Genomic DNA, 26949 nt, shown 5'->3' on the forward strand with positions numbered 1-26949 from the left:
AAACAGGAGAAGTGACCAACATGTTGGAGAAGGTCATAGGCACTTAGGAAAGTTCCAGGGTGATATGGTGTCTGAGGCAAAGTCTGGAGTGTCAGGAGGAGAGGTGGGAGGTGAATGAAGACTGGTCTAGGTCTCTCCCCAAAATGGAAGCTCCCGGAAGAATTCACCAATGGAAGAAGAAAAGTTCCAAGGTGATACGGCAGCAATGGAAGAAGGAGAACCAATATAGTGAAAAATTTTTCCAGGGTGAGAAGGCCTTGGGCACTATGGGAATTTCTGGTAGCTGAGGCATGAAGGCAAAGTCTGGAATGTCAGAAGCATATCCCAGAGGGGAATGAAGAATGCCCTCTGACAGCTTGCATTCTAAAGGAGGAGATAACATGTACGATACATATATACATATGTGTGTGTACATATATACATACGTGTGCATATACATATATACATGCGTATGTCTATATAAACATATATGTGAACTACAAGTAATTTTGGAGGGAGACACTAGCAGTTGGAGATACCAGTAAAGGAAGACTTTCAGGAGATGGTCCTGAAACTAAAGGAACTAGGGATTTTGAATGGAAAAAGTGAGGATAGAATGCATTTGGGCTTATGGAACCTAGATTCAAATTGGGGATCTACCACCAATTGTGGTTACCCATCATGACTCTGAGCAAGTCACTTAACCTTTCTGTGCCTCATTTTCCTCATCTTTAAAAGCGAGTAGCCATATAAATCATCAGCATTTCTATATATCACCAACAAAGTCCAGCAGGAAGAGACAGAGAAATTCCATTTAAAATAACTGCGGACAATATAAAATACGTGGGAGTCTATCTGCCAAGATAAACTGAGGAACTATATGAACCCAATCACAAAATGCTTTTCACATAAATAAAGACATCTAAACAATTAGAGAAATATTAATTGCTCATGGGTAGGCCAAGCCAATATAATAAAAATGACAATTCTATCTAAATTAATTTACTTATTCAGTGCTATGACAATCAAACTACCAAAAAATTATTTTATAGAGCTAGAAAAGATAATAATAAAATTTGTCTGAAAGAACAAAAGGTCAAAAATATCCAGGGAATTAATGAAAAAAAAATGCAAAGGAAGGTAGCCTAACCATACCAGATCTTAAACTATATTATAAAGTGGTAATCATCAAAACTATCTGGTACTGGCTAAGAAATAGAGTTGTGGATCAGTAGAATAGATTAGATACAAATTCCATTATAGTAAATGACCATAGTAATCTAGTGTTTGATAAACCCAAAAACTCCAGTTTCTGAGACAATAACTCACTATTTGACAAAAATTGCTGGGAAAACTGGAAAACAGTATGGCAGAAACTAGGCATAGACCAACATCTTACATGCCAACATAAGGTCAAAATGGGTACATGAATTTAGACAAAGGGTCATATCATGAGTAAATAAGGAGAGCAAGGAATAGTTTACCTGTCAGATCCATGGAGAAGGGAAGAATTTATGACCAAACAAGAGGTAGAGAGCATTAAAAGATGTAAAATGGATATGAGATTTAAAAGGTTTTGCACACACAAAACTGAGGGAATTAAGATTAGAAGGAAAGCAGAAAGCTGGAAATAATTTTTACAGCAAGTGTCTCTGATAAAGGCCTCATTTCTCAAATATATAAAGAACTGAGTCAAATGTATAAGAATACAAATCATTCCCCAATTGATAAGTGGTCAAAAGATATGAACAAGCAATTTTCAGATGAAGATATCAATAGTCATATAAAAAATGCTCTAAATCACTATTCATTAAAGAAAATGCAAATTAAAACAACTCTCAGGTACTACCTCACACCTAGCAGATTGGCTAATATGACAGAAAAGAAAAATGCTAAATGTTGGAGGGGATGGGGGAAAACTGGGACACTAGTGCACTCTTAGTGGAGTTGTAAACCGATCCAAACAATCTGGAGAGCAATTTGGAACTATGCCCAAAGGGTAATCAAGCTGTACATACCTTTTGATCCAGCAATACCACTACTAGGTTCATATCCCAAAGAGATTTTTAAAAGGGGGGGGAGGAGGGCAGCTAAGTGGTGCAGTGGATAGCAAGCACTCCAGTGACACTTGACACTTACTAGCTATGTGAACCTGGGCAAGTCACTTAACCCCAATTGCTTCATCTCCCTCCCAAAAAAGGAAAATAATCTATGTATGCAAAAATACTTACAGCAGCTCTTTTTGTGGTAGCAAAGAATTGTACATTGAAGGGATGTCCATCAATTGAGGAATGGCTGAACAAGTTGTCGTATATGAATATAATGGAAGACTATTGTGCTATAAGAAGTGACAGCAGATGGATTTCAGAAAAATAAATTTCAGAAAGACTTATATGAGCTGATGCAAAATGAAGTGACCAGAACCAGGAAACCACTGTACATAGTAACAGCAACATTGTGCCATGATCAACTATGAATGACTTAGCTGTTCTCAGCAATACAATGATCCAACACAATTCCAAAGGACTCATGTTGAAAAATGCTATTCATATCCAGAGAAAGAACTTATGGAGTCTGAATGCAGATTGAAGTATACTATTTTCACTTTATTTTTTTCATAATTTTTTTCTTTTGGTCTGTTTCTTTTTTCACAAGATGAATAATATGGAAATATGTTTTACATAACTGCACACATATAACCCGTATCAAATTGCTTACTGTCTTAGGAATGGGGAGGGGAGGGAGGGAGAAAATTTGGAATTTAAAATTTTTAAATGAATGTTAAAATTTGGCTTTACATATAATTAAAAACTTTAAAAAAAAGAAGAAATCAAAGCTATATGTAGTTATATAAAATGCTCTAAATTACTATTGAAGTTATGTGCCTAGGAAAGCAATTTAATCTGTTTGAGCCTCAGATTCCTCAACTATAAAATGAAGGTGGCACTCATTGACCTTTAAGATCTCTTCCAGGGGCAGCTAGGTGGCGCAGTGGATAGAGCACCGGCCGTGGAGTCAGGAGGACCTGAGTTCAAAAGTGGCCTCAGACACATAACACACTAGCTTTGTGATTCTGGGCAAGTCACTTAACCCCACTGACCAGCCAAAAGAAAAAAAGAAAAGATCTCTTCCAGCTCTAAATCTATGATCCTACGACTTAAAGTTTGAGGGGTTTTATATAACATCATACTATCCTTCCATATGTACAAATATCAATGTTATGTTATGTTATTTGCAAAGGTAAGGTCAAAGGGAATGATATAAGATTCAAGAAAGATAGGATCCTTTCACATTGGGGGGAATCAAGGAAGGCTTCATGGAAGAAGTGGTAACTGAACTTTGTCTTAAAGGAAGAAAAGGATTTCAATGGGTGAAGAGATAAGGAACAGCCTACACAAATGTATATGTGAGAGGACCCAAGCTTGGGGAACAATGATTAGTAAATAGTCCCCTTTACACTAGAATCCAGTTGGGCCTCACTTAGACTGGGGGAGGGTGAAAAGCATAAAATGAGGCAAGAAAAGTAAATATTTGAAGCTAGATTGTGGAAGGCTACCTGCTAATTGGATGATCCTGGGTAGTCATTTTACCCCTTTAAGTTTGTTTTCTCCTCTGAGTATAATGAGGATATTGAATCCTATAGCCTTATGTGGAGTTTGTATTTTATTAGGTATGTTAATTCTCTTATTCTCTTCGTTCCAGGCAGGCCTGCACAACTTGCTGTCTGCTGGCTGCCAAAGGATTTTGGGTGGCCCTGGAAAAATGTAGAGGAAAACATCCTTTGTATGTAGAGGAAATCCTTTGGCATGTCACAAGCAGCCTGAGGGTTGTAAGCCAACTTCGGGCAGGGAATTGTGCAGGCCTGCTCCAGAGGATAAAACCAAGAACAGTGGCTAGTAATGGCAAAGACTTAGATTAGGACTGATGTAATTGATGAAGAGCAGCACTATCAAAGAGTGGAATGGGCTGCCCTGGCAAACAGTGAGATACTCCAGACTTGAGGTCTTCAAGCAAAGGCTGAGTGAGCACTTGTTGGCAGTGTTGTAAAGGAAATTCTGGTCTAACTATCACCGCTACACAGATAACTCCTGGAACATATATCCAGCCACAGTCTTTCTCCTGACCTCCAGTCACAGACTGCCAGCTACTTTATTAGATATTTCAAACTGTGTATCCTGCAGGCAGTTCAAACTTAACCATGTTCAAAACAAAACTTATTCATTATCTTTCCCTTCAAACCTATCCTTCTTCCTCTCTATTTTTGTTGAGGGCAACCTTATCTTTCCAGTCAACCAGTTTTATAACCTTGGAATCACCCTCAACTCTCCATATTCTTCTTCATCTTACTTATCCAAACAGCTGCCAAGTTTAGTTGATTTTTACCTTCAAGCCCCCACCATCACTTACCTCAACTAGTGTAATAATCTGCTCTTTGTCTCCCTGTCTCCTCTCTTTTCTTCCCCATCCATTCTCCACACAGCTGCCAAAATTATATTTCTAAAGCACAGGTCTGACCTTGTCATTCTCCTACACAAGAAACACAGTGGCTCCCTATTACCTGCAGAGTTAAACAAAAATTCCTGTTTGGTATTTACAGCTCTTCCCACTCTACCTTTCTAGTTTTAACCTCACTTCAAGTCTCTTACTCTCTGGCCTGGCCCAAACTGTTCCTCGAACGACATTCTTTCTCCTGCATCCTTGCCTTTGCACAAGCACATTCCCCACCTCCCCCCTTCCTCCTACAATGAACTCTCTCCTCACCTCCACCATTTATAATCTCTAGTTTCTTTCAAAGCTCAGATCAAACACTACCTCATCTTCCTGGCTTCCTTCAAGTTTCAGCTAAAGTCTCACCTTCTAAGAAGCCTTTCCCAGTTCTCCTTAATCTTAGTGCCTTTCCTTTGAGATGATTTTCAGTTTAGGCTGTATCCACCTTGTTTGTACCTAGATGTTTGCATGTTGTCTCGCCATTAGACTGTGAGCTCCTTGAGGTCAGGTGCTGGTTTGTTTGTTTTCCTTTTCTTTGCATTTCTAGCGCTTAAAAGCACAACTCCTGGCAAATCGTAGGTGCTTAATAAATTATTATTGATTTGACCCCCTCAGGTATCCTTTTGTGATGCCCCCTCGCCCTGTCCCGCAAATTACTATTTATTTACTTTGTATATACTTCTATGTAGATACATTGCCTCACCCGAATCGAATGTAACTACTTTAAGAGCAAGAATTGTTTCATTTTTGTCCGTGCATCCCCGGCTCCTTTTACACAGCAGGCGCTTAATAAATGCTCGCGGCATAACTGGGGGGCGGGGTAGACTAGACAGTTTCTTTAGTCCAGTCCAACTCGGGATCCGTGAGCTGGGCTGTCGGTCAGCTCCCCAAAGGCAGGGACGTCCAAGAGCCACTCAGTCCCGAGCCTGGGCACTCAAGATCAAGTTCGTTCCCCCAGATCTTTCAATGGACCCAGAGAGGGGACGAGAGCCGTCAGAGGTATGACATCACCCCAAGCCTTGTCCCCATTGGTCGGTAGCCCCCTCCCCCCGCCTCCTTTCCGTTCGCTAGGCCCGCCCCGCCCCGGAAGCCTGGAGCCACGTGACAGGAGACGGCCTGCCTCAGCCGTCGTCGTGTCCGCTCAGAGAGAGAATGGCGGAGGCGCCGCCTGTTTCAGGTAGAGTTCTGGCCCGGCCCGCGGGCTTTTCTTTTCTTGTTCTCCCATTCCTCCTCCCCTTCCTCAGGCTGACCCCGAGAGCCTGGGGCCGCCCTGTTTCTGCCCCCTTCCCAGGAGCGGAAGTTGGGTTACTGAACCTGACCGAATTTCTCGCTCCATTCACGGCGGCTCCAGCGGTTAATGTCGCGAGAGGGGCTGGCGAGGTCCCTGGGGGCGGCTCGTGCTGGACCGGGGCGGGCTGGGGGCAGGGAACGGAGGCCCTGAGGGGCCAGACGGGGAGGGAGGCTCGAGTCGGGAAGCGGGAGAGCCAGGGTGGGCTTTTCTTTTCACTCTTGTCTCCACCTGGAATTCCTGGACCAGCTCATCCTTCCCACTCTCAGCTCTTAACGCTGCCTCCTTCACCAAGAGCCTTCACATTTTTTTCTCCTCTCATCCCCCAAGAATGCGATTTTCCATTTCTCTGAACCCTGTTGGTTTTATGCCCCCTTTAGCGCAGTACAGCTTTGCTTTAATTAGCGTTATTGCCAGAGCTCTGAGGTTGTCTTACTCACCTTAGCAGCTCCGACCACAGTGCTTGCCACCCGGTTAGAGTCTTAGCGGATGTTTTACTGGCTGGAGGGAAAGGAAGATATTTAGGTAGTAACATCATGGAGGACCTGTGAGATAAAACATGTACGTGGTATATATGTGCCTTTTAAATCTTTTGAGAGATTTCATAATGCCCCTATGCCTAGAATGAACATTCCCCATCCCATCCCCGTTGGGGTGCAAGCTCCTTGAGTGATTCTCCCCCCTCCCCACTCCCTTGTGTCTTCAATGTGTTACATTGCCTTTCACATAGTTGCTTAATGTTTGTTGAATTGAATCTGTGAATTCCTTCTCTTAAATCCCCAGTTCAGGTTCTTTCTTCGCAACTTTCCCGGATCTAATCTTTCCTTTCTTCTAGCTGAAAGTGATCTTTCCCTTCAAGTTTCTGATAACCTGCCCAGACCTTTGCAGTTTTCACCCTTGTCTTCAAATTTTATTTATGTCTCTACCCTTGTCCTCATCCCCATTAGATTATAAGAGCTTTGAAAGCACGGTTCATAGCACATCTATCTTTGTATGCTTCATTTGGGCTTAATAAATATTTCATTGAATTGAATTGTGATGAATGTGTTCTTTTCCTCATCTGTCTTTTTGAAAGCCTTTCTGGGACCTGTGCAGACTAATAACTTACTCTCCTATGATTTTTATTTGTTTGTTTGTTCTAAGCCCTTATTCTTTCCTGGATTAACTCATTTTACAAACTATTTACTTCTACATATTGTCCTGACTTTCCACTAATCAGGTTATTCTGCTCAATATCATTTGGCTTAAGACCCTAATGGGTCTTGTCAACCATTTACGTCTTTAAGCCTTCTCTCAAGCTAAACCATATGTCTTGACTACTCTTTTGGCTGCACCCATGTTTGTCAAACTAGCTGCTTTGTTCAGCAGCTCCTGGAAATCTACCTTTGTAAAATCTTCTTTCACCATGTCTCAAGGCATCAATTCCATTTTGAAGCAATTCTAATTATTGGGAAATTTTTTTCAAATACTGAGTGAAAAATCTGCCCTTTTGTAGTAACTTTGGTGTTACTTTTTGTATGGAGCCATGCAGAAGGGGTTTGATACCTTTCTACCTGACAGTTCTTGAAATACTTGAAAATAGCTTTCATGTACTCTGTCAAGCTGTCTCCTCCAGGCTAATCATTCAGCTGTTCCTTGCATTCTGAGTTTCTCATCCTCACCTCACCTTTTTTTTTTTTTGGTTGTGCTACATTGTGTTCGTGTCTCTCTCATTTGTGGTGCCCAGAATTGGGCACAGATCTCCAGACACTGTCAGTTTTAGGGTCAAGTGCAGCAGGACCATTGCTTTTATTGTTTTGGATACTGTGTCTCTCATAGTGCTGCTCAAGATCTCAATAGGTCTTCTGGCTGCTGAGTTTCACTGCTGATTCACTGAGCTGGTAGTATATTAAAATCTCTAGATTTCTTTAATTAAAGTGAGCTCCTTTCTAGATATATCTTCCCCAACTTGTGCAGTGATTTTTTTTTAACATGCATGCAAGTTATCCCTATTTATATGATCATATTTGCTTCAGTTCACTATTCAGGATCTTTTGGGAGCCTCATTCTGGCATGCCGTCTATTTCAGCTTCATGTTACCTTTATATTTCCATCTTTAGTCAAATGTCTTGTATATCTTTATCCTACTCAATAATATTTATTAAATGCTTACTAAGTGAAAGGCATTGTGCTAGAGATAAAAAGGCAAAAAGAAAAACAGTCCCTGCCATCAAGTAACTTGCATTCTACTGGAAGATATACCATGCACACAGATAAATAAATACAAGGTAATTTGAAGAGAGGTCATAGGGTTTTAATTTAGAGGCGGTCATTCAGTCCAACTCTTTAATTTTCACATGGGGAAACTGAACCACAGAGAGGTTAAATGTCTTGCCCAGGCTCACAAGCTAGTAAATGCTGAGGTAGGATTGGAAAGGTCTTACTGACTTTGAGTCCACCATACTACTTATACTACCTCTCCCATAGGGAGAAAGATTGACAGCTAAGCTAGAAGTAAAATGAGGATTCTGAGAGGTAGAGGTGAGGAAGGAGCGCATTCCAAGGCATGGAAAATGTTCTTCTTATGCAAAGGCGGAGAAGCAGGAAACTGAATTCTAAGTTCAAGAAACAGCAGATAATTCAGTTTGATCCAGAATGTAGTATGTGTAAAGGGGATTTACATAAAATAAATTGGGAAAGATAGCCTGGAGCCAGATCGTGGATGACTCCCCCCCCTTTTTTTTTAGCTAGGCAATGGGGTTAAGTGACTTGTCTAGGGTCACACAGCTAGTAAGTGTTATGTGTCTGAGGCCGGATTTGAACTCAGGTCCTCCTGAATCCAGGGCCGGTGCTCTATCCACTGTACCACCTAGCTGCCCCTGTGGATGACTTTCAGTTCTAGACTGAAGAATTTGTATTTTATACCAAAGACAACAAGAAGCATCCATGAGTTGAGCAAAACAGGACCAAGGACAAGCTTTTGGTATTCAGTTAGAGACCTCTCTCCCCATAGACATCAATTTATTAATCAGCAGTCTCGAGTTAGTGGGCCAACCAATTCAAAATGACCTAACTGTATTATCATCCAGTTTATATTTCCTCATCTTTTTCAAGGAGACTTTGCTAGATGCCATCCTGAAGTCTAGATATATCATATTCCTGGCATTTCCTTGATCTGCCACTATTTGGCTCTGGGAGAGAGAAAAAGTTTAGAGCAAGCAAGGTCGGGACAAGCTACTAACAGACAGCACTGAGGCATGATAAGTACACAGGAGAGTCTCACAGTGTTCTGTGAGGCCTGAGGGACCACAAGATGGCTTCTTAGAGGAGGTTGGCTCTAAAGGATGGGTAAGAGTTTAGCAAGCAAAAGTGTTGAGGACGTTCCAGACATAGAAAACAGTCTAAACTTTAGGCTTGGAAGCATGCAAACACTTTGCATGGTGGAGGTCTGGCTGGAGTATTAGAGGCTGTAGAACAGAGTAATAATATAAGCTTAAGCTGGAAAGGTAGTTTCCATGTTGGAGGCCTTAAGCGCCAGGCAGAAGAGTTTGAACTTGAAAGGCATTAGGGAACCTCTGGAGATTTTTGGTAACAGGATGGGGAGTAGAATTAGATAGTCCTGTTTCTGGTTTGTTGAAGCATCATGAAGGTTATTTCCCAGCAGAGAAACTACCATCACAGTGGATATTCAGAGAACGTTGTGGCAATTCTCAAGGAATATGGAATATGGTATATACATATTCATGCATTTATTAGGACCTAAGAAAATAGCTACCCTATTAGTTCACATAGAATTTGCACCCAAAGAATGTTAAACTCAAATATAGCCTGTTATCATGCTCTTAAATTCAACAGATGTATCTCAGTCATTGCCAGTGACCTGCCAAGGGAGTGAAGCAAATCCTTTCTGCATGCTCTTAGAGTGGTTACTTTACTATCTGCCATCTCTGCCCAAATCCCTAATGTTTGCCCATCAACTTGCCCGTCTTTTCCTACTCTACCCTCCACCCTCTCCCCAGGTTGAAGAAGGGTAGTAGTAGCTGAGAGGGCATTCCCAGAAATCTTCATCTGGAAAGGCATGTGCACTTTGTCTTTGAGCTCATGTTCTGGTGTGCACTTTTAAATAGATGACTAGAAGGCTGTTCCGTATAAATGCAGACCCAGCTCCTTAGAGCTTGATGTCATGGAGGGAGAAAGGCAGCAGAAAAAAAAAAGACCAAGCTGGTGAATCCTAGCAATAAGGTATTTTTCTAAACTTAACCTTGTGAGGAGCTGCCTAGGAGTTGAATGAGAAAAGGAGGTAGTGGGGAAAGTAGGAGTTTGTTGTTAATCTCCTCCCTAACCTCAAAAAAAAAAACCCCAAACCAAAACAATTGGTTTGTTTTTCTAAAATTTCCTACTTTCCTAGATTCCCTTTGATTCATTTTAATGCCCTACATTTTTGTGTAGCAAAAGCTTAAACTTTTTGGTGGGAAGAATCATAGAATAATTTTGTATAATTATTTTTCAGTTTATACATATATGTATATATTTTTTCCTTTCAGAGACATCTCATTTTAGGGGTATGGCCTATATTCAGACCAGTATGGCCTGGCTCAGATTCTCCTGGATCTTCACTGGTAACTAATTTAGTGACTGACATGTCAATTTTTCATCTAATAGGTACTTTAAGTGTCAGTACAGACACAGCTGATTTCATTCCACATGAAAGACAAAATCCTGATCTAAATTGCAGAATTCAAAGAAGACTGGAATCTAGTAGGATTCACAATAGAAGTAATAATTCACCACCTTTTTGTCAGCTTTCTAGTCAAGATCCTCGCCATGAAGATTCAGCAAGTCAACACAATTATAATAATCAAGGAAACAAATATAAGGGCAAGCAAAGTTCTTTCCAGACTTCTAGTAAAACACCAAAGAACCATGGCTTTCAAAACCAACAGTGGCATAAATGGAGAAGTGACAGGAATTATACCAGAGCCCAGGCAACCCAGGCTCCTCCTGACCAAGGAACAGGAATAGATGTCTCAGAAGTAGTGGCAGGGTCAGAATGTGAAGCAAATCCTAGTGAACCCAGCAATGTATACTCTTCAGAGAGTGAGAAAGAAGTAGTAGCTAGCATGGACCACAAAGGTGCAAAGCCAAAGAAAATGGCATATATGACATCTGTTTCAGGACGGGGCCCAAAAGCGAAGGGGGGGAAACCAAGGTATGAAGGGACTAACAGAATGACATCTAAACAGAAAGATAGAGCGTCTGAGAACATGAGACCTGTAGGTGCTGTCCAAGCTAACTCTTCAGAAGCAGTCACAGAAAAATTGGCCTTTGATGTATCTAGAAACAATGAACATAAAAGATATATAAATAGAAGTTATCCCTGGGAGACTGTGTGGAATAAGCCACAGCCAGATAGAGAGATTCAGAAGATACATGAGGGTCAGAAGAATAAAAATACAAGACTTAGAAATTCTCTTTCCTATGTCACAAAAGACAAATTTAATGAAAGACCTAAAAAATCTGTTGGTGATGATCGGAACTTGGCAACCCCAAGCAAATCTCATAAAAGGTTTGAAATGGAGAAATGCTCTGGAAGACGACTCCAGAAAGAATCTAAAGCAGCCTCTCAGCTCATTTGGAACAAACAGAATGATGTGCCGAAAAATAAAGAAACACATACAGGTAAATTCAACTAAAGGAGTTTTTAAAAATTAAATTTTATTTTTTCCCATTAACAAAGCTCTACTTAATCTCCTCCCCCCGCCCCAAGCAAAACAAAAGGTTAATGTAAAAAAACCCAGCTTTGAGGCCTTTGTAGAGTCAGAAGGCCTAAGTTAAGGTGGCCATAGAGGAATAGGGCAAGCAGATGAGGCCATCCTGGGGAGGTTGTAAAGGTACCAAAAAGAAGGGGGAAAAGGGATGTCATTGTATCTTATATTTACATAGTACTTTAAGCTTTATAAAACACTTAACTCATTAGACTTATTTAATCTTTACAGTAATCTAGCAAGGGAAGTAATGAAATTATTATTAGTCTCATTTTATCGGCAAGGCAACTGAGGCTCAGAGAGATTAAGTTATTTTACTCAAGGTCACATGACTAACAAGTGGAAGAACTAGGATTCAAATAGAAACCTAAACTTTCTGAGAATTGAAAGAGCCCTCAGAGGTCATCTAGTCCAACAGTTGCGTAAACAGAAATTCCTTGTGCAGTATCTCTGGGCAGTAGACCTTCCCAGTCAAGTTCACTAGCATTTATTAAGCTCTTGTGCTAAGAGCTGGAAGTACAAATATAAATAGAACCTACACCTTGCCTTCAATGAATTTACATACGAATGGGGCAAGATAACACAAAAGGAAGATGAGAAGGGAAGGATAAGCTACCTGGCTCTGGACTTGGTAGAGAAAGTCCTCTGGAGATGAGTCAGCAGTGCAGCACAGAGAGGAATGAAGACATGTTTGGGCTACACTTTCTCCTTAAAATGGAGGTTCTAGAAGGAACTAGCCAATTAGAAGGAGAGACTGAAGGTCAGGGAGTAGGGTGCTTTCAAAATGAGAAGCACCATCTAGTCCAAGGATAGAGTGAGTTTGCAGGGGGAAGAGATTTCTGTGACATGGTAGAGAAGGCCCCTCAGTATAGTCTGGAGAGGAATGAAAATGTGTTTGGCCTGAGCCTCTTTAATATGGAGGTTATAGGAGAAACAAGCCAATCAGAGGGAGAGGTAGCAGGGAAGAGAAGTACTTCCAATGTGAGAAGTAGTCCCTCGGCCTTCAGTAATGGAGAACTTTATTACATCCAGAGGCAGCTCATTCTTGGCACAGCTCTAATTGTCAGGAGGTTTATCCTTAAATTGACCTTAAATTGGCCTTTTTATGACTTCTGATTGGCTTTTATATAATTACGTAATTAGAACCTATAATTAGAACCACTGAAGGCTTTCTAGGGTATGACCAGCTCTGACTTTGAAGGATTAGAGATTTCAGATGGTCAGTGACTCTTCACACTAGATAGTTCCTGATAGTGATGGTTCTCATTCAGTGTAACCCAAAGCCTCCAATTTTCTAAGTTTTATTGTCAGCCATATAACAGATAAATTTCACCTTGGCTACTGTGACTGCTAAGATTTCTTAAGTAAGTAAAAAGCACTTGCCATGTACAAAGCACTGTGCTAGGTGCTGGGAATACAAAGACAAAAATGAAATTCCCCAGCTCTTAACCTTCTGGAGATGCTTCAGATATCTGGGAACAGTCTGGATGGGTGGGCCTCTTAAAGTCCACCAAACCAGTCTCTTCTACAGGACACATAATGTTAGGGCAGTTTTAGAATCTGTTTTCTTGAGGTGGGGATGGGGAATCCCTGTAGTAAAGTGTCACATTAAATGTTCTTATGCTGCAGAAGTCATGCAGCTATAGCTTGAGTCTTGCCACTAAATATAAGAAGTGGTTAGTTACTAGGCAACCTCTAGGCAGTGTTCATTTATCCATGAAAATATGCACCTGTGAGTATTCCTTTTCTAAAAGCTCCACCTCAAAATATTCCTTGGCTTTGTATTCCTGTCCCCAAATTTGGATCATTTCCTTTTCAAAATATCTTAAATGTAGCTGTTAATACCTTCCAATTGAATTGTATGTAATGTGTGGAACTAGAATGCATATAATAACTTGATCCCTGTATGTGTGTTGTTTTTTTCAGGGTCTTTAATAGAACAGTTAACCACAGAGAAATACGAATGTATGGTATGTTGTGAAGTGGTTCGAGTGATGGCACCAGTTTGGAGTTGTCAGAGCTGTTATCATGTATTTCATTTGAACTGCATTAAGAAGTGGGCAAGGTCACCAGCTTCACAAGCAGAAGGTCTGTGTGTTTTCTACTGTGACATTGATTTCACCACTTTGTTTATATTTTCAAGTCTGAAACTCAAACCACTCTATTTCTTCTAGATATTTTGCTTGCAATTAAAAGTATACCTAGTAATCCTACCTTTGTTATGTCATCTGAAATGTTAAGATTAAATCAGACGAAAGTATTGGCATAAATCTTGATTAAAATGGTTAAACATAATAACATTAAAGAGTACTTTATTAAAAGATGAGACTAATAAAGGAAGATTTAAAGGAATTAATGTCTAGCTAGGTACTATTTGGTATCTCTCTGATTGGTGCGCAATTATAAAATCCCACCTTAATCTAACCCTGGTCCTGCTTCCAGAACTGATTGGATACTTCTTTGTAACTCACTCTGAATCTTTATTCTGAAGTCAGATTCCTTCTGGGACCTGGTACAAGCTATTACAATTTTAGTCTGATATCAAAAGCTCTTCGAGCTTTATTAGCTGCCATTGTTTTTTCTGTCTCAGGTAGCAGCTAAGATGGTTGAGTTGTTTAGGCTATTGGAATTAAAGGGATAGCCTTCCAGTTTCCATTTTGGATAGGGTCATTTTTCTACATCTGCTCTCCAAATGGCTGTAACAAGAGAGCTGAAATCCTTGTAGTCAAAACTCCATTTCAGCAGCATGAAACATGCACAAATGTCTTCCAATAAGAAATATTTTTTACCCTTTATTAAAAAATTAAGAAACACTCCTCCAAATATATTTCCAATTGTACCTAACACTAGTTTAAATATAAATGCAGTAGTAAGGCTTATGCTTTTAAGTGGTGGTTCAGACTCACAAGTCCGGTTCAGAATCGGCTTTCTTTTACAAAATTTCCAGTTATACTCAACAGATTTTAAAATGCTTTTGTGACATTGGTTACATCTGTAGGAAACTGAGTTTAATTATTCTTAGAAGAAAAAATAGTCGATTTTCAATTATACAGAAGTGAATTATCCCTGTAGCAGATAATCGTTATGGAGCCTGGCTTTTTAATTAGAAAAGGCCTTTAAAAGAAGATTAATTTTCCTTACTTTCAGGAACAGCAATTAAAACCAGTAAGAGAATATATTTACTTAGATTACTGCTTTTTATCAGTCTTATACAGATTTGTTTTTGTTTATTCCTATGTTCAGTCCACCGTCATTAAAAATATTTAAGAAACATTTTTATCATACGAGATCCTTTTTCTCTGAATATGAATATTAGATTTTGTGATGTGTTTGTAAATATGAGGCATGGGAGAAAAATCAGCCCTTTAAAATTTCCCTTGTCGTTGGATGAAATGAAAGATAAGAGCTATCTATCTATCTACCTTCACACATACACACATATGCATATGCACATACACACGTACATGTATGTGCATATATGTGTATAAATTGCCCTGTGCCACTCTTCACCCTCTCTTAGTTCCAAGCTAAGAGGACTGACCTTTTTAGTGGTAAATGCAGTCTGAAATGATAAACTGGGGTCAGGGATATAAGAATATATATTCAATCTTAGAGGCAAACTTAATTTACTCATGGGTTATGTGCCTCAAGGTTAGGGTACTAAATAGGAGAAGCATGGTGTGACATTTAGGAAGCTTAGGATCTAGTGTTAAGGGAAAATATGGTTTATACAAACATCTGGTCATTTCAGAGGAAATGTACTTACTTGGTTCTTTCATCATGGAGGTGGATTACATGAGCAAGAACTAGAGGAAGACAGATTATTTCTCATGGACTAAAGTACTACTTAAATGCCTCATACTAGGGCGGTAACCCTGAGTTTCTAAAGCCTGAGTCAACAGAATGTAAGTTCTCTTGAGAAGAAAAGGTTTCAAGTAAGGACTTAACCTATCTTTTCATTTTCTGAGGACCAACTTAGGAGAGGTTTATTTCTAGGTTGACTGTAAGATAATGTCTCTTTTGGCCACAGCAATTCTCAAAGATCATCTACTGAGTTACAGAGGAGGTGCAATTGTTAACTAGTGGAAGGTGTACATGCACCAAGGAAATTACAGATCCTTTAAGTATTGTGATGTCCTTCATAAAGGATTCATATAACCAGATCAAGAAATACTGTTATCAAAGAAAGAATACACCAGTATTCTGCCAATTACCTATCTGGGGCATATAATATTTCCTTTATTGATTATATATAATTACATAGGAGAGACCCACTGAAGGGGGAGGGAATAAGCATTTATATAGTACCTGCTATGTGCCAGGCACTGTGCTTATTTCACTTGATTCTCCAATCCTGTAAGATAAGTGTTATTATTATCCCCATTTTACAGTTGTAGAAACTGAGGCAAACAGAAGTTAAGTGACTTACCCATAGTCTCGTAGCTAGTGTCTGAAGCTGGATTTGGAGTTACAGATTTATGGGAGATTGGTGAACCTATAGAACTATACGTGAAATTAGTGAATATGTTCAGAGATGAACCACTGAGGTTTTTAGCAGGCTTCTCCAGTGTATTCAGAGAAAGGAAAACTATTAATAGGTAATGTACAGTTTTTGGTCATCTAAACCAGTATCACAGGCCTTTTATTGTTCTACATAGAAGTAGCAAGGTTTTCCTTAGTTTCTTCAGGTGAGCAATACCTACATCTAACCATAGACCTTTGTAGTAATGTCAGAGCTCTCTAGATGCACAACAGAAGTGATCTGTCTACTGGGATTTTAGAATTCCTTTGCTTTATTTGAATACTTTATTGTAATTAGTATTTATTATGAGAGATTTTCTCAAAGTTTGTTCACTTTTGTGTATAAAGCAAATGCTGTTGGTGTTTGAACTGTAGATCTCCAACCTGGAATTTGACTTTTCTAGCTTCTCATTTAGTCTCCATTCTTTCTACTTCCGTGGTGTGCGTAGATTTTTTTTTAACCTTGATAGTAAAAATAAGGTAGAAATTGACACTTAATTTGCGTTTTTCCTATATATCTCTAAAGATAAATGTAACCTTTATAAATACTCAATATGTTGTGTTACTAATAATTAAAACATCAGACATATTTAATGTGGAAAATGTTTTTATTAGTCCCACTTCCATTTTGTGATTTATAATGTGTTTTTGAAAGAAAAGAAATTCATTTTACTTAATGTTTTCCTTGACAGACGCTCATAGAGGCTGGCGATGTCCAGCTTGTCAAAATGTTTCAGCACAAGTTCCTAGTACATATACCTGCTTTTGTGGTGAGTATTGATTATATATGATAGAAACCTTTGAGTGAGTTACACCTAAGCCAATTTCATAGTCCAGACTATAGGACAATATCCTCACATTATCGAGTCAAAGAAAGCTTATGGACTTAACTTTTTTGGTCTTTGGGATCTGTATGGCTCTTATCAAGATGGACCTGAAGTATGAGGAAATGGTCCCAGTGGGCCAACCTTGATGGTGTTAGTTCTGGCTGTTAAGCACCTGCTACTTCCATGCCTCCTGAATACTATTTTTATTCCTAATCATTGGCACAGTCCAGAACTGGGTCCAAGGGGTGACCAGATTTGTCTGCCCACAGTACTACCCTGCATCCTCAAGTTAAAGCTATTGTCACTGCCATAGTTCTCCATTTCAGCAGTATCTAGAACTGATGCTAGACTGCCCTAAGAACCCAGGAACGGCTAAGTAGCCTTTGTAATGAAGAAAGAGTATACCTATTGTGATGCTACAAAACCTGTTATGATGCTACCCTTTTACCAGGAAGTCCATGGAAACCAAAACTCCTCTCAGAGGTGACCAGTAACTTCTTAATTGCCACATTGACACTGTCTACTCTCTCTCTCTTAATAGCCTTTCCTTCCTTCCTTTTCTTCAGTAATATCAAACTCTTTGGTTCTCTTCCAACTGTTGCTTCTCTCTCTTCACTTGTTCCTTGTCTACTTCGTGACCTCTTAATATGACTGTTCTTATATGTACTTGATCTTCTTTTCTCCCTTGACAACCTCATTCACTCTCATGGTTTCAGCTACCATCTTGATGTAGCTTTTTACATATAAAACCTATTTGGAAGCGAAGGAAGTAACATGAGGTACTTTACTATTTTGCTTATACTTGACCTTACCTTCTTTCTTCTTTCCTGAAAATTTATTTAACAAACATTTACTGAGCAACTACTATGTAGTAAGCACAAGGGACATAAAATATTGTATAGGAGATAGGACACATCATGCTGCCTTGAATTGCAGTTGTTTGCAAGTGATTAAAGAGGTACTAGATGTAAAATATCACTTCTACCTGGGATGGTCAGGGAAAGCTTTGTGAAGGAGGTAACATTTGAGCAGGACTGTGAAGAATGGGCTGAAATTTGGCATGAACAAAGGTGCCAAAATAGGAAAACTTGAGGCACATTTGGGGAATAGCAAGAAGCTTGATGTGATTGGAGCATTTATAATAGGAGTTAGGACTATAGTAGGAGGAGATGAAACTGGATATATGGGCTGTGGATGTCCAAGACCTTGAATACCAGGTCTGACAAGTTTATACTGAATATACTAGTAAAGAAGAGCACTTGAAAGTTTCAGATAGTAAAGGGACATGATAAGACCTATGGCTATTTAAGATTAATTTGGCGGTGATGTTTAAATAAGTTGGCAAGCAAGGAGATTGTTAAAAGGCTGGTAATCTAGGCATGAGCTGGTACTAGGTTTGGGAGAATGGAGGGGATGGAACAGAATCTATGGAAGTTTAAAAGAAGGAAGTGGAAGTGCTCCAGTGACTCATGGCAAAGCGGAAAGGAGGAATCACTCTGGGAAAGAAGATTCATTTTGAATCTGTTCCATGTCAGGTTATGGTCCAGACAGAAATGCAAGTAAATACAGAAACCTAGGCTACATAGCAAACTAATACTTAATATACATTAGAGTAAAAATGTGTTGATACTTATTGTAATAGCAATCTAATTGACTACTGTAATTCATAGCTGTGAATACCTAATAGCCTTGGCTCCTAGAAATTTAAAAAGAGAAGTTTCTCAACCCAAATTAGACTAAGTCCCTAGAATATGTTTGTAGAATATGTTCAGGAGATAGGTCTATCACCTTTAGGATCTTCCCCCAGGTCACCTTGCCACTGAATAGTGCCTTAGGGCTCTTTTATCTCTTGCCTGGATTTTCCTAAGGGAATAAAGCCCACCCTTTTCTTTCTTTCTTTTTTTTTTTTAAAGATGTTCATTCTCCTTTGATTTCTGCCCACACACATCTTCAGGTCACTCTTAAAAACTTCCTATGCCATGAGCTTACCATGCCATTTCATGTCCAAGCTTTCAAGAATGTTGCCTCTACTACGTCACCATCAACTCCTTATAATTTGGCTTCTCCTCTGTTCATTCTGTTGAAACTGCTTTTTCATAGCTCACTTAATTTCCAGTTGGCCTCTTTTTCCAGTTTTATCCTTGACTTTTCTGTAATACTTGATACTAGAGACCACTTCATAAAAACCTTTCCTCCTTTGACTTCCAATCCCATTACTCGACCTTGTTCTCAGCTTGCCTCTGACTGATTATCTTTGTGCTAGACTGCTTCATTTGCATTCCCCACTAGAAATTCAACCTCAGCATGTTTAAAACCAAATTTATTGTCTTCTTCTTTGTGCCTCTCTCTTATTACTCCCACCAAACCAGCATTTCCTTTTAATTTTTTTGCCTAGGAGAATGATGGTATCTTTTCAGCCTTATTTCCCATTACACTGCTTCTTTTCATACACGCTACTAACAGATTAGTCTTCCTCATGATTTTTTCATTGGGTCACTTCTCAAAAGTTTAATTCCATTTTGAAACTTTCTTTTTTTAAAATGATTTTGATAAACACATATATTTCTGTATACAAATAAGACCAACAAAAAGGGGTCACATACAAAATTATGAATCTTTATGATAGCTAGTTTTGTTTAAAGTATGTATAAACTGGACATGGTAATATCAATACTGCTTTGCTTGTCTGTATCCTTTTCTGAACTTCCTTCTCTTTTTTTAAAAAATGTTTCATTGATACAGTTTTCTTTATTGCATCACTATCTTCTTTCTTTTGCTTTATCCGTCTTCTGTTTTATCCCAACTTTCTTTTTTTTATTTTATTTTTTTCCCCCAACTACATGTAAAGACAATTTTTAACATTCATTTTTTTCCCTCTCTCACCTCCCCGCTACCTTGGAGAATAAGCATTTTGATAAAGTTTATACATGTTCACTCATGTAAAACATATTACCATATTAATCATGTTGTGAAAGAAGATATAGACCCAAAAGAACACACACACACACACACACACACACACACACACACACACATGCACACACGAAAATGAAAAATAGCGTGTTTCAGTCTGTATTCAGACTCCCTTAGTTCTTTCTCTGGAGGTAGATAGTATTTTTCATCATGAGTCCTTTGGAGTTGTCTTGGATCACTGTATTGCTGAGAAGAACTAAGTCATTCACAGTTGATCATCGCACAATGTTGCTCTTACTGTGAGTACAGTGTTCTGGTTCTGCGCACTTCACTTTGCATCAGTTTGTGTAAGTCTTTCCACTTACTTATCCCAACTTTCTACCAGACTAAAATCTTCAATTCCCTCAACTCATCCTCATCCAGCATAATTTCTTGGCTCTTCATTCCAGTCATTTGCCTCTGGATGCGTACCAGCTTCTTAGTGTCCTTCCTAAAATGAGACCCTGAACTAAACCCAGTATTCCAGATATAATCTGGTCAGGGCAGAGTGTAGCAGGACTTTCCCATTCCCACTTGTGTATGGTACACCTTTCAATACAGTTTAAGATCTCATTAACCTTTTTGTCTGCCATATAGACTTCTTTTGAATTTTGCAGTCCATTGAAATCCCAGCTGTTTTTCACATGGATTGCTATCTAGCCTGGCCTTTATCTTAGATTTGTGAAGTTGAATTTTTCAACCCAATTTTAAGACTTCACATTTATCTATGACAGAAATAATTGCACTTTATATACTTGATCCTTACAGTAACCTGTGAGTTAAGTACCCATTTTATAGATGAGGAAACTGAGGCTCACAGAGGACACATGATTTGCCCACAATCACACTCATACATTTACTACTACTACTACTACTACTACTACTACTACTACTACTACCACCACAACCACCGCCACCACTACTACTACTACTGAGTTGTATAGGCATGATTTGAATGCAAGTCTCTTCTGACTCCAGTTCTAGTTTTATACCAGGGGTTCTTAATCTTTTCTGTATCGTAGATGCCTTTGACAGTTTGTTAAAGGTTATGAACCTCTTCCCAGAATTATGTTTTTGCATGTATAAAATACATAGGATTATTGAAACACAATTATAAAAATATTTTTAAAAACAAATTCATAGACCCCAGATTAGGAAGCTCTGCTCTATTAACAGTGGAGATCCATTGAAGACTTTTGAAAAAGGGAATAAAAATCACATTAATGCTTTAGGAAGATCTACCTGGCAACATTGTGCACCTAAGTTTGGAGCAGAGAGAGACTGGAGGGGGGGTTCAGGAGATTCTGGAGTACTACTGTAGTAATCCTCATCAAGAAAAACTGGTTCTGAACTAAGCTGATGAGATTACAAGGTAAGGGTCATCTATTCCAAACAAGAATTGTGTAGATTTTCATCTCCTTGACATTGACTAGTACATTATTTGCTCAGCAAATATTTGATGAGTTGAACTGTAAATAAGCTCTATTCATCTGACATGCTACTTTCATGTGAGAAAATTTTGATTTTTCCAGTTTTTCAGTCCCTAAAGTGATCTGATTTTCAAGGAGGGTGTATTTCCTTTCCCTGTATTCTGTTTTTCTGCTTCTCCTTACTCAGATATTTAATTCCCGAAAAGCTTGTACCTTTCTTCCTTCTGTGACACATGTCCTCATAGTACTCTTTTTTTTTAAGAAGCATGTTGCAGTGGAAAGAGCATTTGCTATAGAGTCAGACCACTTCAATGTAGATCCCTCATCTGATGCTTAGTACCTGTGTAACCTTGGCCAAGTCACTAGGCCTCTGTTTCTTTATCTGTAAAATTCTGGGGAAGGATTGGGCTCTGTGGCCTCTGAGAACCTTTCTAACTCTAGATTTATAATCCTAGGTTAGATAAGACTGGTATGAGAAGGATGTGGGAGGTAAAAAAGTACAAATTAAACATTATTTTAAGTTTTAAAATAAAATGTAACCATCATTCAGAGATGGCTGTTGCATGAACAAATACATCTTCAGCTGGTGAAGGGACTTTATTTGATGACTATAATTACATTGATCTGTTTTTGAATTTTAAATGCAAAATTTTTTCATCAGTGAAAGCCAATACTGATGCTTTATGTTGTTTCCATAACTGCTTTGTAATTTTAAAAATGAAAAAGTTTAAGTTTCTACAATTTATTTTATGATCTGTTATGATGTGTTTTAGGTAAAGTAAAGAATCCTGAATGGAACAGAAATGAAATACCACATAGTTGTGGTGAAGTTTGTAGAAGGAAACAACCTGGCCAGGACTGTCCACATTCATGTAACCTGTAAGTTTATATTATAGAAATCTAAAGAATATTAAGGAGTATTTGTGGTTGTTAATCTTAGATCCTTGCGTCTTATTAATACTTAATTGGTGGAGGAAATGGAAATCTGCTTCTGCTAAGTAAAATCAAGCTAAATGACTTTTGGCTTGCAGACACTTTTTTTTTTTAAATCAGGACATTTGCCCTTTTCCAGCAGTACTACTCTCATTATTTTGCTGTATTTCTTCCAGCCACATAGAGTCCCTAGAGCCAGGATAATCTGTCTTCTGAGGCTGTACTTGTATTAATTGTGGACTTACTCTCTTCTTTGTTTACCTCTTAGGCTTTTCTTATCACAATTTTCCTTTTTGGTAGTTGACATTTTCTCCAATTAACTCATCTCCAGCCTTGGTTCCTGAATTGGGACTTTGTTCTAGGGCAGGGTGGATTTTGGCCCCTCTTACATGCTTGGATGATAGAGTTGCTAGGCCTTGGTATTATCCCTTCTGCAGTCCAGATGCTTCTGTGACTGCCCTGCCACAATGTTGGAAGGGAGTGGCTGGTTCTAGAGACCTAGGTACCACTTACCTCCCTACCTGTCTTCTGCCTTCACGTTCTGTGGTCTTATCACACTAGCCCCTGCCCTGTCTTCGTCTGCTATACAGTCACCAGCTGGAAGTTTGGTTTCTCTCCTAATGCAGTTCTCAGGTCCAGTACTGCATACTGGACTCCTAGCTGGTTTCAGGTCTCTTGGAGGACTGATGAGCATGTCTGGCCCACTGGTCTTCTTGATCCCTTGCTTCAGTCACCCAGTATCAGAAATGGCTCTGGTTTCAGACAAAAGCTTCTATCACTGCCCTTCCCAGCATGAGCTGCTTTTGAGTAGGGATTATTTCATTCTTTTTCCTTGCATCCCGGGGCCTAGGCACAGGGCCTGGCAAATAGGCATTCAGTATGTGCTTGTTGATTAAGTTCTTCTGTTCTGTTTGTCTCAGACTCCCATTGAGAATTGGCTTTGTCTCCTGCTGGGTTTCTGACAGGTGGACACTAAGCTCCCATTCACTTCAGACTTTCTACTAGAGATTGCAGTAGTTTGAGGCCCATGAGCATTTCTGGGCTAAATGGAGATTGCTAGTGTTTCTCTGTGGTTTTATTTATCATTGTTTGATCTGGCACCCTCTTAAATTTATGCTGGAGTATTTTGGTTCTTAAGGGAAATGGGCTTGTTTGTTAACCTTCCTGCCTTCATCTTTACTAGAAGTCTGCCCTCATCCTCCAGGATCTTTGAAAGATCACCCCAAGTGGCTCCATGATTACATTGGCTCAGTGGTCACATCTGCAAGGACTTTAAGAACTTGGAGATGTTGTTTTCTGGTCCTGGGATTGTGACTTCATCAGGGCCGTTTTCTGTTTCTCTCCTTACCCATCTTGGTTATCAACTCTGTATTAGACATTTTTGTTCTCTTTACATTGCAAAGGTCATTCTCCTTGGCAGAGAAAACAGAAGCAAAGTAAGAATTGGGCAGCTTCTCTTTTTTTCTGTTCCATCCATTTTTTCCATCATCTCCTCTCCAGTGAGCAGTACTACTTACTGTCTCTGCTTCAATTCTTCTTTATTCCTTCAGGAAGTTTTTTTTTGGTGGTGGGGGGGAGGCTAGGCAATGGGGTTCAGTGACTTACCCAGGGTCACACAGCTAGTGAGTGTTATGTGTCTGAGGCCGGATTTGAACTCAGGTCCTCCTGACTTCAGGGCTGGTGCTCTATCCACTGCGCCACCTAGCTGCCCCCAGGAAGCTTTTCTGAAGAACCTTTTTCCTTATCTTCCCCCACCAGTAAATCTCCAAGTCATTGTAGACTTCAGCATTCCTGAATCTCTTATTATGGAACAGTGCCACCCTAATGTCTTTATCCTCCTGACTCTCACCCTCTGTATGTCTTTCAAAAATCTAAATTGGTTGGTTAGTTCCCCATGTGTAGACTTCATTCTCTTTAGAGAGCTGCCCCTTTTTTCTCATGGGAATTGTTTATCTTTGTGTTTTAATGATGTCATTCTTAAGAGTTTCCTTTCCTTCCTGGGATGATCTCCCCTCATAGAATTTTAGTTCATTGCGTGCTACCCTATTTTTCTATAACCTTTGAAATCTGCTTTCCTAAAATTTAGGTTGCGTGTCAGTCTATGACTAACTTGGTCCATTCTTACTAATTCTAAAATGGAGTGGCCACTATCATCTCAGGCTCTCACCGTTTCCAACACAGCATCTGATTCATCCTTATTGATAAGAATCTAATTTAGAACTTCACTTCAGTGGTTCCTTTGCCTTTTAAAGGAAGGAAGTATTAGTAAAGCAAATGAAAAAAATTATTTGCTTTTGTACTTTAGACAAGGCGCACCAGCATTTTTCTGGATAGTTAAAAGTCCCGTTTATTCTGTACCAGTCTTGTAATCTATTCCGTATATTCTTCATCTTTTTCTTCTTTTATCATACTATCAATATGCTCTGATAACTATTACTTTTCTTTCTACAGCTTTTATCTGCCAAATATTTTCCACCTTGCTTCCCCCTTCTTTTTCTTAGATTCCCTCACATTAATTTGTCATCTTAATACACAATGCTGCTACTCTTCCTTTTTACCTACCTTGTTTTGTTGGAAAAAGGGATACTCTCCAGTGATGAGTCCTATCCCAGAAAGTCTCAGAGGTAGCTGTGCGATCAAACTTGCTTCCCATCATCAGGATTTTTAGTTTGTCTTGTTTGTTACTCAGACTTTGTGAGTTTTGTATATCGACATGGGTTTTATTTTTGTTTCTTTTCTTGGATTTGTTTCCTGTGAACTTCTGGGGAATCTATATTGGTATTCTTCTTACATTGTAGCCAGTCTCTATGGTATCTGACTTGGATATATGTGGGAAGCTTTTTCTCTCCTCCTTCCTTTTTAGTTTAAAGCCCTTTTAATTAGATTTTCAAGATAACAGGCAATTATATTTTTAGGTATACTTCATCTTTAGCCAGAAGGCTGCCATTTCTATATTCGTCTGGAACAGGAGTTCCTAACCTAGGTCTTGTAAAGTTTTTGGAGAAAAAAATTTTGGTGACTATATTTCAGTATAATTAGTTTTCTCTGTAATCCTATTTATTCCATATTATGCATTTAAAAATGCTATTCTGAGAAGGAGACGATAGGCATCACCAGACTGTCAGAGGGGTCCGTGACACAAAAAAGCTTAACAACCACTGCTGTAGAACAAGTCCCACATTCAGGCACCAGCTTCTTAGTCAACTGTTCACTTCCCAAATCTGTCTTTATCTTCTGAAGTTTTGGCTTTGTTTGGCATCAGTGAATTATTTTTTCACATCATATTTTTTAATCAAAAAAAGGGTACACCCAACTTGATGACTCTATTAGACAGACTTGGCTCCTTTGGTCTATTTATAAAAATCAAAGCCAGCCTTAGAGGACAAATGTTTTCCCAGGTGGAGGATATTCAGAAAAATATGCCAAGATCAATTCCAAAAATAATATTTTGAATAATTGTAATACACAGGTAACCTCTTGGTGGTTCCTACTTTGAAGGAGATAGTGCTTCTTTGAATATGCAACTTTGGGCATATTAATTTTAAAAATCACTCATTATCTTAATATCATATCTCATATGTAAAATAGTAAAGCCAGAGGTCAAAATTTTGGCATTGTAGCACAAAATTAGCCTCTTTCTCTTCCCTTGAGTCCTTTTCTCCCACTATGACTTGTATTGTCACCCAACTATTATTCCCTTTTTTTGGTCTTTGAATCCTTGTTAACAACTCATCTGTTGGGTCTTCTCTTCACTTCCTAGTTGAGTAAGTGGCCCGTAAGAGATTTTGTGTTGTATAAAATGGGCCTAACTCTGAGCAGCCTAAAGAGCTTCAGTGATCACTGGAAGTCTGGGAAAGTGTTTTTATGATCATGGATCTCTGTGATATTGATGGTGTATTTCTTGTTTAAACAGGAATCAAGAGTAGACAAATTCTGATTGGATACTTTAAATAGTAAATATGATTTGCTGTATCACTCTTTTATAATAGAATTTATGGGGGTTGCTAGTGAATTAACTATGAAAATAATCCTTTGTTCATTGAAGTATTTCTCTTTAAGTCTTTGCCATCCAGGACCTTGCCCATCGTGCCCTGCCTTTATGACTAAGACATGTGAATGTGGACGAACAAGGTGAGATTAGAATTTTGCTTTATAGAAGAAAAATTATTTTCATGTTAATCTCTTCTTGTGAATTTAAGCTATATTGTAAAATATAATAGGTCATGAAAGCAGTCTGTTCATAAAGTATAAATTGCTTATTTGTTTTATTCTAATTTTTATAGCAGCAAAGTACATTGGGTTTTCTAGGATGTTTTGAGCACTGTTTCACTAAGTCAGCAAAAATATGTGGATAAATATGCCCACAGGATCCATGCACAGTCAGTAAATTGGTCTGTTTTTATCTGTTTTGACACTCTTATTCACAAATCACTTGAGTATGTGTAGGGGCTGTGATTTTGTAGGTATAGGAACTTTTGGCTTGGGAATTGCCTCCAACACTGCACCTGTAACCTGAGAATACCTCACTGGAGGCTCAGAGACGTTATGTGGCTTGTCCCTAGCTGTCAAGTGACGAGGAGGATTTCAACTCTGATCTTCCTGACTTCAAGTACTATACTTTTTCTCCAAGACCATACTGCCTACTGTTTATTTGTAATAATTTTTAAAACGTCCTCAGTGTTTAAAAAAAATACCAGTGGGAATTGCCTTGAGAATGAAATATGGCCAGGATGAAAGATCATTTTTCTGTGTTCATAACTCATATTTACATGACATTTTCTGATTGT

General features: G+C 38.9%; 1 protein-coding gene across 3 annotated transcripts in view; it reads left to right on the forward strand.

Annotated features, from left to right (window-relative positions):
- The first annotated feature begins 5557 nt into the window (after window positions 1-5557).
- Window positions 5558-26949, forward strand: part of NFX1 (nuclear transcription factor, X-box binding 1) — a 78266-nt gene continuing 56874 nt past the window's right edge. For all 3 annotated transcript variants that reach the window (XR_002320797.2, XM_020967359.2, XM_078152990.1), the window contains exons 1-6: window positions 5558-5644; window positions 10397-11413; window positions 13426-13587; window positions 16713-16790; window positions 22003-22108; window positions 26222-26293. Coding sequence is in view for 2 of the 3 variants with exons in the window: in XM_020967359.2 (XP_020823018.1) it covers window positions 5620-5644; window positions 10397-11413; window positions 13426-13587; window positions 16713-16790; window positions 22003-22108; window positions 26222-26293 (1460 nt within the window). In the remaining variant the exon portion in view is untranslated. The remainder of the gene's footprint in view (window positions 5645-10396; window positions 11414-13425; window positions 13588-16712; window positions 16791-22002; window positions 22109-26221; window positions 26294-26949) is intronic.

This window comes from Phascolarctos cinereus, unplaced genomic scaffold (genome assembly GCF_003287225.1).
Source record: "Phascolarctos cinereus isolate Bilbo 61053 unplaced genomic scaffold, phaCin_HiC Scaffold_4;HRSCAF=312, whole genome shotgun sequence".
In the NCBI taxonomy this organism is placed as follows: Eukaryota; Metazoa; Chordata; class Mammalia; order Diprotodontia; family Phascolarctidae; genus Phascolarctos; species Phascolarctos cinereus.